Source organism: Arachis ipaensis, chromosome B10 (assembly GCF_059453495.1).
Source record: "Arachis ipaensis isolate K30076 ecotype BB chromosome B10, ASM5945349v1, whole genome shotgun sequence".
NCBI lineage: Eukaryota > Viridiplantae > Streptophyta > Magnoliopsida > Fabales > Fabaceae > Arachis > Arachis ipaensis.
In genome coordinates, this window is record NC_142435.1 from 146,759,997 (window position 1) to 146,775,992 (window position 15,996).

Sequence of the window (15,996 nt, forward strand, 5' to 3'; positions counted from 1 at the left end):
AAAAAATAATAAATTTTAAATATTCTAATATTTCTCGAAAAATTTAAAAGTAATGCTCCGTATAAATTTTTAAGGATCAAATTATTTTAATTAAAGTTGTTGATAAAGTGAAAAATAAGATTAATTTGTGTTTTTATTACTGATTATTTTTGTTTCTTAAATTTTGTGAAAAGAAAAAACAAATATGTGACAATGCAACTTACATATTTTTTTTTTGGTGACTGTTTGCAACTTACATATAATAAAAGTTATAAATTTTATGGTAATTACGATTATTTTAACATTTTATTATTTTTTTATTTTAAAGAATATTTTTTTTATATTTTTGGTTGATATTTTAATTTATAAAAAAATTTAATCATCAAACCAATCGTTAATTTCTATTTTTATATCAAAATTTGATGAATAATTAAATAAATCTATCTATATTATTATTTAATAAAAATATAAGAACAATTAAATTAAAAATTCACGAATTAATATCATTTTAATGTGTTGGTTTTCTATGGATTAAGAATTATTGAAGTTTAAAATTTGTGATATTTATTACCCTGGTTTTTTTATATAAATTAAATAAATATATTATTTATGGATATCAATAATTTGTAGTATTTTTACGAAATTACATTGTATTATTTATTTCGTTTACAGTGTAAACAAAATAATTTTAAAAGTACTCTGTTTATACTGTGAAGTATGTGAAAATTTCTAAAGATATATCAAGGGTGTGCATGCGTAATACGTGAAAATTAATGTACTCTACATATTTCGTTTATACGGTAAACAAAATACGAATACATGTAATTATAAAAAAATTAATTTTGATAGGTATAAAAATATAATTTTTAAAATAATAAAATAGTATTAAAAATATAATTTTGATCAATTTAATAAATAAAATTTGATATATGTTTGTTACTGTTTAAATCTATCTTAATTAATTTATATCTCATCTATATTTTAAAATTTAAGTAAATAATTTTCTCACATTATTATTCTACAGACAGAAACCTTTCATGGAAGATAGACCGTTTTAATAAGAGATTTTACACCTAATTTAAAACTGCCATCACATTATTTTCTAAAAACCATCTCATTTAAATTAATACTAAAAATAAAATAATTTAAATTATTTTTTAAATGAGGCATGTATTTTTTGAAAATTTTATTTTATGTGTAAATAATTTAAAATTAAAAAGTAACAACTTAAATAAATAATAATAATTTATGATTTAAAAGAATAGTCTGTAAATAACTTAAAATTTAAAAAATAACAACCTAATAACAAACTAAGCAAGTAATTTAAAATTTAAAAAATAACTTAAAATTAAAAAAATAACAACCTAAGCAAAACAATTTTAAGTAAATAACTTAAATTTAAAAAGTAACAACATCTTTTAAATTCGATTTTGTATTGTTTTGTTTTAAAAGGACGTTTTGTTACCGTTTTAAATTTAAGCTCTTGTAGTCACCAAAAAAAAATTTAAGCTCTTGTTATTTTGTTTTCGAAGTTATTTCTTACTACTTGCTTCTTATTGTTTTGTTATTGCTTATTACTTTTAAATTGTTGATTTTATTATTAAACAACCATCCTAATTTTAAAATAATTTATAAATAACTTTGTTTAAATTAGTTTAATAATATTAAAATTTAAATATCTAACTACCTTGCTAATAAACTCGAAAACTAAATCCTTATTGATATCTAACAACCTATTCGAATAATTTATATATTAATTTTTTTTAAAATTAGTTCAATAATATTAAGATTTAAATATCTAACTACCCGCTAAAGTGCTAATAAACTCAAAAACTAAATCCTTATTATTATCTAACAATCTAACTAAATAATCTATTAATTTATAAATAAAATTATAAAAATTTCTAATAGCAACATTTAAGCAAATAATCTGAAAACTCAACATATGAGCGACAAGTCAGTAAAAAGTCTTTCCATTTATATTCGGTTTAGAAAAAAGATTATTTTAATTTTTAAAAGTAACAACTAAGTAAATAATAAATTATAATTTATACTAATATTATCAAAAATCCTATTTGCTAATCCAGTTTATTATAATCTACAAATAATAAATTATAAATTATAATCCAATTTCACAGCCACATAGTATCAACTTTACATGTTGACTTTCGCAATCAGCACCACAGATTCACCCATTTAAAATTGTATGCAATGAAATATATTAAAATTTAGTTTATGTTTACTTATAAATTAAAATAACTTTTTGGATCACCGAAGATGAGATGAAATATTTGAAACATATGAGTTATTTTAATAATCAAGAATCATTTTAGTACCAACTATGAAATTGAGAGATTTTAAAAGTTACAAGAAGCGAAGAAAGACTTGTGAATCTTTTAGAAGAAAGTATTTTTGAGATATATATAATAAACATCATAAACAATATAAGAAATAATGATTCGGAAGATGTACTCGCTATATATATTGGTGTTGCTCCAAACAGATATTATTTGCATTTAATAATAAATGTACAAATAGAATAATCTTCTCTAACTAAAGCTTTGACAATATTAAACTTTAGTCCAATTTAGAAACTTTTTTTAATAATCAACATGTCTAATCCTATTTAATTTAAAAATTTTAGATATTATTTTTTAAATTTTTTTATATTTAAGATATGACTCAAATTATATACTCTACAAATTTTAGATAGTTTTTTTTTTCCAAAATTTTTAAAATTTTAAGATGATTTCATCATCCTAATAATTTTAAATATTTTTTTTAGGCCTTTTGAATTAAAAATTAAATGTGACTCATATTCGATTTCCACTACTTTAAAAAATTTACATACAAAATCAGTGAAGTATAAAAAATTATAATTTTACATATGACATTGGAATCAAAAACTTAATAATTGATTCAAAAATCTATCATGATTTTATATTAGTTTAAAAATATTATCTAATGAATACAAATTATACTAAGATTTACGATAATATAATACAATCTAAGAATACACAATATGTGTCTTAAATTACAAATTATTTTTTTTGCAAACTAATGCATCTTTTATTTGTTCTTTTATTCTACTTTGCATCATTTGATCAATCTTTTAATATATATATATATATATATATATATATATATATATATATAATTTTAGTAGTATCAACAGACATTGTCAATGCTCATTGTACTTAAAAAGATCAAAAGGCAAATGTTTTCTATTTTTATATATATATGCATATGCATATTTTTTGTTTTTGGTAGACTGGTAGTATACTTTATAGTAAACGAGTGAAAAACTACTTTTAAATCGTTGGAATCAAAACTTATATTTTATTGACATTTTATGAGATAAGCATTTTTCATTTCTTTAATCTTTTTTTTTTTTTGCATATGAAATAGTAACATTGCTTTTAAAATAGTATTTATGAGGTGATTTATTTACTCAAATTTAATTTCTAAAATTGTTTATCGCTTTTCAGAGTTCAGATTTTATCTTTATATTATTTAAACTTTTTAATACTGTACACATTAGAATAAAAAATAAATAATAATTAATATAATTATTGTATATATATATTTGTACATTCTGTGTTATTTTATATATTTTTAGTATATATTTTAAATTTTAATATATATTCTATATAAATAATTTATTTGATAATTAATTTAATAGATTTTTTTATAATTTATATTATTGTAATTTATTTAATTGTATTTTAAAGTGAGACAGAGTTAAAAACCTCGTTTATATGTACACTTTGAAATCTTCTAAAATTTATAAATTCTTTGAGATAAACTCTAAAATTGTTTCGCCATCTTTAATTACATTATTTTTTGGCTTTAATCAGTGTATTACTGATTGAGTAATACTATATATTTGTCTTTTTATAAATTAAGGGCCGTTTGGCATAAGTTTTTTCTTTTAACTTTTAACTTATGAAAATGTATAGTATTAATGTCTGATATAATTTTTAAAGTCAAATTACAATTTTCTATAAAGTTATTTTAGTGCTTATAAATAAGCTAAAAAAATTACTTCTCTCATAATAAAAAGTTTTTTTTATCACTCTTCTCTTAAAATAAGTAATTTTAAAACTAAAAAACTAAATACAAAATAACTTATTTATAAGTTACTTTTAATATAAACATTTATTGTTTAAGCTATTTTTTAAAAAAGAGCTTAATTAAGCTGTTTACCTACACTGAACCTAAGTCTAATCAAGTTAAATAATAAAATTTAGAATAGTATTAATTATAACTAATATTTATTATCTTAAACTAATTTAGTTAGTCAAAAAAAAAAAAAAACTAACTTGATTAGACTTGGTTAATAAATAGAGAAGTGGGAAGTGACTAGCCTTGTTTTGATTTTGATTTCAAGCAATTATCATTAATCTTTTTCTTCTGCTATATTTTGCTTGACTTATTGTCAATGTGACAATGTAGGATTCCTTGAAACTGATTGGTAGGTATTTCAACTGCTGTCCAAATAACACAGTGATAATTTTGTTTACTTTATTGTTCTTATTTCTCAGGCTTATAGTGATAGAATATAATCAAAAGCTAAAATCCTCATTCAGAAAGAAACTTATAGTGGACCATTAAAATTATTGGTTTATACCTTAAAACATTCGCCATTTCAAACATCTATGATCTAACACATTGCTGTTGGTGGCTCTGGATTGAAATGAACCATATCATGCTTGGGTTTTCAGTACTCATGCATTTTCATGCTTTAGATTGAATGTCATGATTGAATCATTATGGGATAAGAGAATTAATGTAGCAATGCTGAATGGACTAGGTCTGATGTGCATGCTAATATTGTGTTTTTACCCATTTCCTTATGTGTATAGTGCCCAATTAACGATCAAGAGGAGTGTTAGGAGGCCAGCAATTTTTGTGATTTGTAGTCATCAATGATGTTTTTAATGGTGTGGAATTACTCACTTTTCTTTTGCTGGTTACATGCTGGCCAGTATTTAATAAAGTTGTTGGCCTTCTAGACTTTTCCAAAGATCAATATCTTTCCGTTACATAATATTCATTTCTAGCTTATTTTTCTTTGCAGTGTGTATGGAGAACCTATTCCTGTTAAGGAACTTGCTGAACGCGTGGCTAGTTATGTGCACCTTTGCACACTCTACTTTTTCGTATTTTTTTACATCAATAACATATTGTTGGCGATTTCACAGACCTTTTGGATGTGGTGTCATACTAGGAGGTTATGACAGAGATGGACCACAATTGTACATGGTTGAACCTTCTGGTATTTCCTATGTTAGTGAACCTTTTGTTTTGTTGACAACTTCTGAAATTATATTTACTATTATTTAGCAATACCTGAACTATTGAGGTTCCTTTTCTTTGCAGTTTCACATACAGCTTTTCTACTAATTTGTTCTTCTTGCTATGTTCTAGAGATATTTTGGTGCTGCAATTGGGAAAGGCAGGCAGGCTGCAAAAACGTAAGGGAATTAACGTTAATCATAATTATTATATTCAATAATAAATGTAAAATTAAATTTTCCTTTTAATTGTTTTTGGTAGGGAGGTTATCCTCCTTTCAATTTCCATTGTTGGCTTTCTCTTGGCTTTTAGGGTATGTTTGGTTGAAGGGTAAATGATATAGAAAAACATTTGTGCTGTTTAATAACTACTACGTTGAGTTGCTATTTTATAGAATCGTGCTTTGTGAAGTTTGATAGTAATTTGCTAGGTTAATACTCAAAATCGTCCCGGAAAGAAAAGATCACGCGATCTCCATTTTCATCATGAATGATTTTTTTTAATCAAATTAGTTCTTGAATGATTTTTTTTTTTAAATCATGTTCGTCCTTCCGATAACTTCCTCACGCTATCGTTAACGATCTGCTGACCTGGAACGTGAAGTGGCAAGACAAATTATACCTGGCATGCCGTGTGTATTGCTGACGATATATGTTTAGCAAAATGTATCAATTTACTCCCTAAATCTCAATTAAATAAACCCTAATTCCCATCTTCCCATGAACATGATGCATTGCTCGAGTGTTGTTGCTGTTCCAGCTGCTATTGAGGGAGGAGAAAATCGATTTCGACGCTATGATGGGAGCAGAAGTGGAGGTCCCAGTGGTGGGTTGCCGTCGCACTCACATAGTAGCTATGCTTCGAGCTCGTCCATGCGAAGAAGAAGGAAAAACGATGAGGAAACCTGTTGTATTATCAACCACTGCAACTTTTTCTTCAGGTAAATAGGTCTATAGTTTTAACTACTTCATACTTTATTGTATATGCTTTCTCATTCACGGATCAAATCCCATTAAGATTTAATTACAAAAAATACCTTCCTTTTCTATCATTATGTTTTGGTCATTAACATCTTCAGTTTCTTATTTTCATGTTTTCTTTTTTCCCGAAGAAGATTGATGCCTTTTTATTGGAAACTGCATAACATAAGCAAGTGCAAAGTTTCAAGGTCCTCAAGTTTAGTGCAATTAGTTCCAACTTATTACTTGTATGCTTAGCAACCATTTTGCTACTATAAGATAGAACACATCCAGATTAGGATAAAAATTAAAAAGAGCAAACAGACACATTCTATGATTGGAACTTTAACTGATTTAATGATACATGAAAATGTACAACTTGCTTCATTTACAAAGTTGTCATTATTACATTTTAGCAAATATCTGATGTTTTTTTCATTTTGTGCATACTTTATAGGGAGCCAAGGAAAATACTCCTACCTTTAGCTTGGGCAGAGTTGAAGAGGGTGAATATGCAGTTGATTTTCATGCCCGGTTATCCCTGTTACAAGCCTTCTCCGTTTGCGTCGCCATTTTGCATGGCACTTAACCATTATCTCAATGTAATTCACTGGAAATGCTTATGAGAGAGGAAGCAGAGCTTTTTATGCAATCAAAGGAGAAGAACAAGACTCTACCTTATGTAATGATGCACCTTTTTCTCCTGTTGCACGAGTATAACAAAAATGGGAGCTACAGATTCTACATATCTAAAGTATAAAGAGTTAGAGACAGAACAGAACAGAATGCATTGCTCCATAGGAGAAATTGAATTATTCTTTATAGTAATTTAGTTTTATTTATTCTATAATCTGTAAAATGTAAATGGAATAGAGTTAATTTTGTCCACAAACTTGTATTATAATGGGATAGTTAGAACTTAGAAAGGAAAAAATGTAAAAATAGTAACCGTTTCTCTTTTGTAAATAGATGTCTGTAACTGAAAAAGCATGACATGTTTGCAAAATAACACAATAAAAATAAAACTTCATCACCGTTGCCTTTACTTTATTACCTTTTGTATCTGATTTGCCTTTATATTAGGACTTCTTTATATATGATGGTGTAAGTAATGCATAAATATATTTGATTAACAGGTGTACTCATAATCCAAGTTGCCATTTATAAACTCTACTTTCAGTTTACAAAAGTTTAACCATGATAATTGGAAACAAAAAATCCAGCAACCTAAAGCCATCATACCACATTCACTTTCTCCTACCTGTACATATATGACATGCAAAGTAAAGCTCCTACTAAGATGACCATTATCAGACCAGCGAACATGAAACACATTAACATTTTGAGTACTCTGACTTCTGCTTCTAAACTACTTATTCTCCATGCTAATTTAACCTTCCAATTTTCATAATCAATCTCCACTTCTACATCAGTTTTTAGGACCCCCTTTGGACCTTCTACAACAACTACATGTTCATTTTCCTCAACCCATTTAAAAAAATTGCAGTGGCTCCCCTTCTGAAAACATTGAATAAGAAAGTTAATCCCACATAAATGGTGAAAGCCAAGATGATGCTATCATTTATACAAAATTAAACTCACCCGGTATCTTGGACAAGTATGAAACAACCTATTTGAATTCTGTGATGTCCCAGATTTCTTAATCAAAGTTTTTAAACCGCAGAAACAGGTTTCCTCATCGTTTTTCCTTCTTTTTCGCATGGATGAGCTCGAAGCATAGCTACCATGTGAGTGCGACGGCAACCCACTACCGGGACCTCCACTTCCGCTCCCCATCGTGGCGCCGAAATCGAATTTCTCCTCCCTCAACAGCTGCTGGATCTGCAACAACACTCAAGCAATGCATTCATGTTCATGGGAAGATGGGAATTAGGGTTTATTTAATTGAGACTCAGGGACTAAATTGATACATTTTGCTAAACATATCTCGTTAGCAACACACACGGCATGTCAGGTGTAATTCGTATTGCCACTTCACGTTCCAGGTCAACAGATCGTTAACGACAGCGTCAGAAAGTTAACGGAAGGACGACCGTGATTTAAAAAAAATCATTCAGGGACTAATTTGATTAAAAAAAATCATTCAGGGACGCAAATGGAAATCACGTGATTTTTCAGGGACGAATTTGAGTATTAACCCGTAATTTGCTGAAGGTAATCAAGTGGGAGGGTAGACCATCCCCTTTTTACCTTTTATTTTTATTATAAGTGTAAAATTTGTCAGACTGATCAAGATTTGCATTGAGTACCAAATGCTAATACAGAATATCAGCCAATGGAAACTTTTAATCATTTACCTTAGTACCAGCAGAAGTAGAAGCTCCAGTTGCTCCAGTTGCTCCAGTTGACTGCTGCTGAGCAAAGCCACTATGCTTATGGATTTCTACATGCAGCTCAGGAGCCTTGAAAAAAAGATGTTAGTTATTGAAGTGGTCCAGTAATCAGCCAACCAGAGAATTTTACATGAGCAAGTTATTAACGAAAAAGATAAAAACACATCACCAAGAAAGATAGCATACAAATAAAGAAAGTAATTAACCTCTAAAAGCACGGAAAGCTGGGAGAAATCCAACAAGGAACACCTCAAACAATAACTCAATTACTTTGTGAACCAGATGAACAGACCCAATCCTTTACCCAAAACAAGTGTTAAAAAGAAATCATTGCAGTATTCTACCAGTATACATATTCTCAATCAACCACTGTGTTCAATTTGATTTAAATTGAATATGTTGAGGATCCTAAGATTCATGAGTCAGGCATGTCTTTACAGAAATATCCATAATCCAAAAGTCAACACACAGTCTCATACTATCATAGATAATTGCAGATTTCGGGATCATTTTACAATATTCAACAGCAACTTAGTTTGTTTCAAAGTTTGGCAAACAAACCACAGCACCCAATATATGAGTATTTGCTCTCCAGGACTATAGATACACCATTGATGTAATATGACGCATTCAGATATTATAAATGGATGGAAAATAACAAAACTAAGATGCAAGAGGAAAAAAATCAAATCTTCAAACACACTCTTTCTAGCTAATCTATGGTGGAATTGAAGGCGCAGAAATGAGTTCATCTTTCAAGAGAAGCCAATGGATATGTTTAGCACTATGCTACGTTTTCAAACTTGCAGTGAAATCCAGGCTTCATAGGTCAGGAAGGGTATGACAACTTTCTCAGTGGCTTATCCTAGAAGATGGTTCGGTTAAAGTCAATGTTGATGGGAGTCTGAACAAGGAAACCAAGACTGGGGGTTGTGGTATCTTGACCCGATACCATGTGGGCATCTGTAAAGGGTCTTTTTCTTCAAATGCAGGAGAACTGGATAACTATTATTGAACTTCATGACACTTCCAACAAGTAAAGCAGATAAAATAGAAAGATAAACAAAATATTACAATGCAGTGAATACCTTGGCAGCCACTTCCAATGATTTGAGGTATTGTTCATTGCTAGGATCCTATATAGACAATGAAAAACCTTCATTATTCAAATCATTTTCATAAGCACATTACTCCCCAATCACATAGTAAAGTTAACCGAACAAAGAACGGACCTCATCAACAGCTTGCTGGAAGTACTCAGCTCCCTTATCGAAATAAACTTTCGCCTCATCACGGTCAGGAATTAAGAATGCTTGAGAGGTGTGAGCTTTTCCAAGGGACCAAAGAGTACCATGCTTCTTGGGATTAACCACAAGAGCCTCCTCCAGTTTCGAAACAGCATCTGCGCTCCCAGCGAGACATCCATAATCAAAGTTCAATACAAAGGTCCAAACCACATTCTTACCATTTACAAATTCAATTGGAAAAAAAAAATCTAGTTGTAGCAGAGTAACATGAGTTAGACGGAATACGGATATACTTTGATTCGGATCATGTAATCGGGAAAAAAAATCATTTATTGGCCAAAAAATGTGCAAAGAATTCACCTTCGATCATTTTCTTAGCTTCGGGTAAAGTCTGAAATTGTGACAACTCTAACAAAGCTCCGCCCCATCTTGTCAAGTTCTACACATAAAGCAGACAATTTTTTTTTTCATATAACTTACGGTCCTTAATTATCACAAGAATTGCAACCACATCTAAATAAACACATAAAAGACATTTCAAAGTTTTAATTAACAGGAAAATATTGAAAATTGAGAAGACGAAGAAGTGAACAACTGACGTCGGCATCGAGAGGGTTCTTGGCGTATCCGGCTTCGGCGGTTTTACGGGCGTGCTCGTAGAGCAAAAGCTGATCGAACTCGTTCTGCTGCAAATCCATGGCGCCTCTCTCTCTCTCTCTCTCTCTCTCGCACTCTATAGGGTTTTGGGTTTTTCCGTGGGTGAAAACTCAGTGTAGTCGCCTTTATATAAAATTGATATATGAGAGTTAAATGATTTGACTGATTTAACTAAATTTTTATCTAACAATTTTTATATATCAACTTCATATAAAATTATTTGTTTATTTATTATTTTTTTCGAGAAAAAAAATAAAAAAATTGCTAGAAATTATTAGAATTTATTTTTTAATTATTAATATTTAAAAATATAGTATAAAATATTATTAAATTATTAAATTAAATTAATAATTAAAAAATAATAAAAATAATAAATTTAAAAGTCTTTAATATTTTTCAAAAAATTAAAAAGTTATGCTACATATAGATTTTTAAGAATCAAATTATTTTAATTAATACTGTTGATAAAGTAAAAAATAAGATTGATTTTTGTTTTTATTACTGATTATTTTTGTTTCTTAAATTTTGTGGAAAAAAAATTAAATATGTGACAATGAAATTTACATATAATAAAATTTAAAAATTTTATGGTAATTACGATTATTTTAACATTTTATTGATTTTTTTACTTTAAAGGATATTTTCATATTTTTAGTGGATATTTTAATTTTTTTATAAAATTTGATAATCAAACCAATCGTTAATTTCTATTTTTACATCAAAATTTGATGAAAAATTAAATAAATCTATCTATATTATTACTATTTAATAAAAATATAAGAACAATTAAATTAAAAATTCACGAATTAATAACATTTTAATGTGTTGGTCTTCTATGGATTAAGAATTATTGAAGTTTAAAATTTGAGATATTTATTACCCTCTATGAATAAATACCACTCAAATGACTAAAAATAAACTGTTTTTTTTTTAATGTAGGAGAAGTGAGTTGAATTATTTATAAATATTTTTCTAAAATGTATGAATTAAGAATACTTATTAAATATTTAAAAATGTATGCAATGAAATATATTAAAATTTAGTTTATGTGATTATTTACTTATAAATTAAAACAACTTTTTGGATTACCGAAGATGAGATAAAATATTTGAAACATGTGAGTTATTTTAATAACCAAGAATCACTTTAGTACCAACTATGAGATTGAGAGATTCCAAAAGTTACAAGAAACTGAGAAAGACTTGTGAATCTTTTAGAAGACAGTATTTTTGAGATATATACAAAATTTAGGGGTAAGTATGGTTTTAGTCCCTAACATTTTGGTCCAGAATCGAAATCGTCCATCTTGTAATTTTCGAATTAAAATCGTCATTAATGTTTTTTTTTTGTATTAAAATCGTCCTTTTTAATAAAATTTTTAATTTAATTCCTAAACTACCCCTATTTTAATAAAAAAAAATAAAAATAAAAAAAAAAACACAATTTGGAGGAGGGGGCAAAGGAAACGCGTTGGGGGTGGAGGGAGAAAGGAAACGCGTTGGGAGTGGGGGGAGTCCGCCCACGAGCCGCCGCCGGAATCACGACCAGAGGAAGACGTCGCCGTTCATGCATGCTCCTGCCACCGCCGCCATTCACCTTCTGCATCTGCTTCTTTGGGCTTGAATTTGTTGATTTGGCTTTGTGTTGGATTTGTTGATTTGTTGCTTTCTGTTTGTGTTAAATTTGTGTTGGATTTGTTGATTTTCTGCTTTCTGTTTTTGCTTCTCTGGTGGAGGTAGAGTTGGAGGTGGAGGTGAGGGGTGGGGGGAAGGGGAGACGGGGAGGGGGTGGGAACGCGGGGTGGGGGTGGGGGTGCTGGGAAGGGAAGACGGGGAGGGGGGTGACGCGGGGTGGGAAGGGAAGACGGGGAGGGGGTGACGCGGGGTGGGGGTGGGGTGCAGGGAAGGGAAAACGGGAAGGGGGAGGGGGACGGCGGTGGCGTTGGTGGTGGTGCTGGTGGAGGTTGTGGCGGTGGTGCTGGTGTTGGTGGTGGTGGTGATGGTGGTGAAGGAAGTAATTATGTTGGTAGTGGTGAGGGTATTTTTGTCCAAAAAAATAAAAAGGACGATTTTAATACGAAAAAAACGTTAAAGATGATTTTAAATCCAAAATTACAAGAGAGACGATTTTTATTCTGGCACAAAACTTTAGGGACCAAAATCGTACTTACCCCCAAAATTTATATGTAGAAATGAATATTTTTTTAAGGCAAATAAACATAATAAACAATATCAGAAATAGGGATATACATTATCCGGTCTAGTTCGAAGATTCAGCCCAAATTCGAATATTTTATGAGTTAATTTGGTGTGATTTTACCGATCCAGAATCGGATAAGAATTTTAAAAATAGATTCGATCATTATTTAGAAATCGGATCCGAGTCAATGTGAACCCAACTTCACTAAGTTCATGTATATCTTAGAAAGATTTAAAAAGGTATATATATTTTAAATTAATTTTAGTATTATATTATATTAATTATAAGTTTGTTGTTTTATTTTTAATCACATTAGATGAATTAAAAAATAAATTAAAAAAATATAAAATTAGAATTTATAAACAAATTAAAGTTCAAATATGAATATCAATTTTACAATAAAAAGGGCAATTTACACATATAAAATGTTTGAAGAAAACGTTTACGCAAATACAACATTGACAATTTCCAAACGCAAATGCAACAAACGCAACTATATATAATCCGCTACACCCTGCAGCGGAACTTAATTGCACGTAATTCGCTACAAGGTATCGCGGATTATGTTGAGGGCGGGGTTACTCATAAACCGCTACACCCTGTAGCGGTTTATGACCAAATGGCGTTTATGCATAATCCGCTACACCCTGTAGCATATTTTGAGTATAGTGGTGTGTCTATATATACCGCGTGAGGCTGTAGCGGAAATCATTTGAATTATTTTGGAAAGACAGTTAGAGAGAGAAAGTAGAGAGAAGGGAGAGAAAATTTAAAATATTTGAGTAGTTTGGAAGAATGGAGGATGAACGACGGTTGTACCGGCTCGACGGCGTTGCTCACGTAGCCGGAACCATCGATGCAGAGGTAAGTGTCTGTTTTTCCGAACACTATTTTAATAAATGTATATTTTATTCAATATTAAGGAAGTAATTCATTAATTAGATAGATAGCGACTTAGTTTAGGTTTTGGTTTGTAAATGAAAATTTGAAATATAAACTTTGACATCTAACATTTAATAGTCAAGGTAGAGAGGTAAATTAGTAATTTCAAAACCCAAGTAGCTTAAGACTAGAAATACAAGCTATAGTTTGGTTGGTGATGTTATTGTTAGAAATTAAGCCAGTGTTCTTTATTTCTGAAAATGCAGCCAACCCGATGTATGTATAGCGTCCGTAGGCAACAGAATATGCCGTTACATGATAGGATCATACCTTACTTATAGAGGGCTGGGTTGTACCACCTGGCTAGGCTGAACGCGCATTGGTTCTGGTTGGATGAACCTTTGGTCAGCGCATTTATTGAGAGGTGGCGGCCTGAGACCACACTTTCCATATGCCATTCGGAGAGTGTACTATCATGCTCTAGGACGTGGCATACCAGCTCGGGCTGCCCGTGGATGGCCAGGCTGTTTCCGGGTGCATGACAGACTTCTACATGCACATCGAGGGGGCCAGACCGGCATGGGAGTGGTTCGAGGAGTTATTTGGTGAGCTTCTACCACCGGATAAGAGAAAGTTATACACAGTCCACTTCACATGATTTCATGAGCGGTTCAGGGTGTTACTAGCGGATGCTTCGGAGGAGACCGTGCGCATATATGCACGCGCGTATATTATGATGCTTCTGTCGACACAGCTGTTCATGGATAAGAGTGCTAATTGAGTCCACCTTCACTTGTTGCCTTTTGTGGCGAGACTTGATGATATGGGCAGCTATAGCTGGGGCGCCGCTGCATTGGCGTGGCTGTACCGATGCATGTGCAGGGTGGCGAACAGAAACGTCACCAACTTGGCTGGACCCCTACAGTTGCTACAGTCATGGATCTTTTGGCGGTTCCTCACGCTAAGGCCCCCGGGTTTTGATGCTTTCTCTTTTCCATTGGCATCCAGGTATACTTTAATTCATTCTTTCTTTCAAGTTCATTACGTTCTATATTTGAAATTACATACTTACGTGCTATTTCTGCTACTCAGATGGGCCACATATTTGCCCTTTTCTGATGGAAAGGAATGACGGATTATACAGTATCATCTGGCATTGGATCGACTAACTCATTGAGATGTAAGTATTTTGTTTTTGTTTGTTGTTATTTTAATTGTTTTTTTCACACTTATATGTATACATTGGTATAATGCTGACCTTGCGTCCTGTCTATCAGATTGTGTGGGAGCCTTATGGTTCGCTGGACGTGATGGCAGTCATCCATTCGGAGATACTGACCGAGGAGCACAGCCGGTTATGGCGGGCTGTCACCAGCCTGATCTACTTTGCAGTTATTGAGTGGCATCAGGTAGACAGGGTCTTCCCACAGTTAGGGGGCGTACAACATTTGCCTGAGCCAGCGCTCAACATAGAGTATCTTCATAGTAAGGACGGCAGGGGTGGAGATAGATGGTTCCCCACTTACTATAGGACATGGCATCAGCATTGGGACGAGCGAGTTCGTTCTGTGTTGAGTGTCCAGAGAGTTCCTGATCCTGGTCCATCCCCTGAGTACCTGGACTGGTGGCACCGTGTTGCACATAGGATTCTGTCACCAGGAGTTGCTTTCGCCGACCCCAGGCCGACCCAGGTTCCGGACGATGCTATACTCAGAGGGTCGTCGCAGGCGCCGACTAGAGTTCTAGCGTCCGATATGCCGGATAACAGATGTTTGGAGCGGAGACGACGCATTGGTACACGTGCCACTGAACGCGATTGGCGCTAGCTAGACGACATGATGCATGAGCAGGTTCGTGGTGATAACGGAGGCCAGGCAGATCATCGCCTTCGTCGATCTTCTGCTAGACGACGGGCTGCTCGTGGTGGAGGAGCACCTCCCATCCACCACGATGACGAGGCAGGATCGTCCCGTCAGCACCCTACAGACACTCATGCTGGTGGCACCGCGGAGGCTAGTATGGGTGGTACACCTTTTACCCACGTATCTAGCTCTCAGGTACTACATGGGTGTAGCACATAGCTGTTAGCCGATCTTGCTACCACTTCTTTCACCATGGATTTGGACGATCAGTTGGGTGGACCCCAGTTCTATGCGGATTTTGCTGAGATCATACGGGGTGACGACGTTCATCAGTACCAGAGCCCGATTCCAGGCAGCCCTTCAGACCCTACGGAGTATAGGCCACAGCCAACGGATATGCCTGAGACCCAAGTTCCTGAGACCCAGCTCCCGGTCGACTTGAATGATCCCGCAGGCAGCTCGTACGACACTTGGTTCGGGATGGGGGGACGCCATCATCTGCATTTGGAGTTGGGGCACAGGAAGCTCCGCCGGGAGATCGGCGAGCGGCTATGGTTAG

The 15,996-nt window shown here is 32.3% G+C and overlaps 1 protein-coding gene and 1 pseudogene across 1 annotated transcript; one reads left to right on the forward strand and one right to left on the reverse strand.

Annotated features, from left to right (window-relative positions):
- Positions 1 to 7,378: 7,378 nt before the first annotated feature.
- On the reverse strand, positions 7,379 to 10,589 carry LOC107622655 (mitochondrial import receptor subunit TOM20). The gene is made up of 7 exons (XM_021113975.2): positions 10,437 to 10,589; positions 10,198 to 10,276; positions 9,823 to 9,992; positions 9,679 to 9,726; positions 8,555 to 8,659; positions 7,839 to 8,078; positions 7,379 to 7,754 (listed from the first exon to the last, which is right to left on the reverse strand). The coding sequence occupies exons 1-7, from the start codon at positions 10,533 to 10,535 to the stop codon at positions 7,494 to 7,496; spliced, it is 1,002 nt and encodes a 333-aa protein (XP_020969634.1). The 5' UTR covers positions 10,536 to 10,589; the 3' UTR covers positions 7,379 to 7,493.
- Positions 10,590 to 15,329: 4,740 nt separating this feature from the next.
- On the forward strand, positions 15,330 to 15,996 carry LOC148582037 (uncharacterized; annotated as a pseudogene).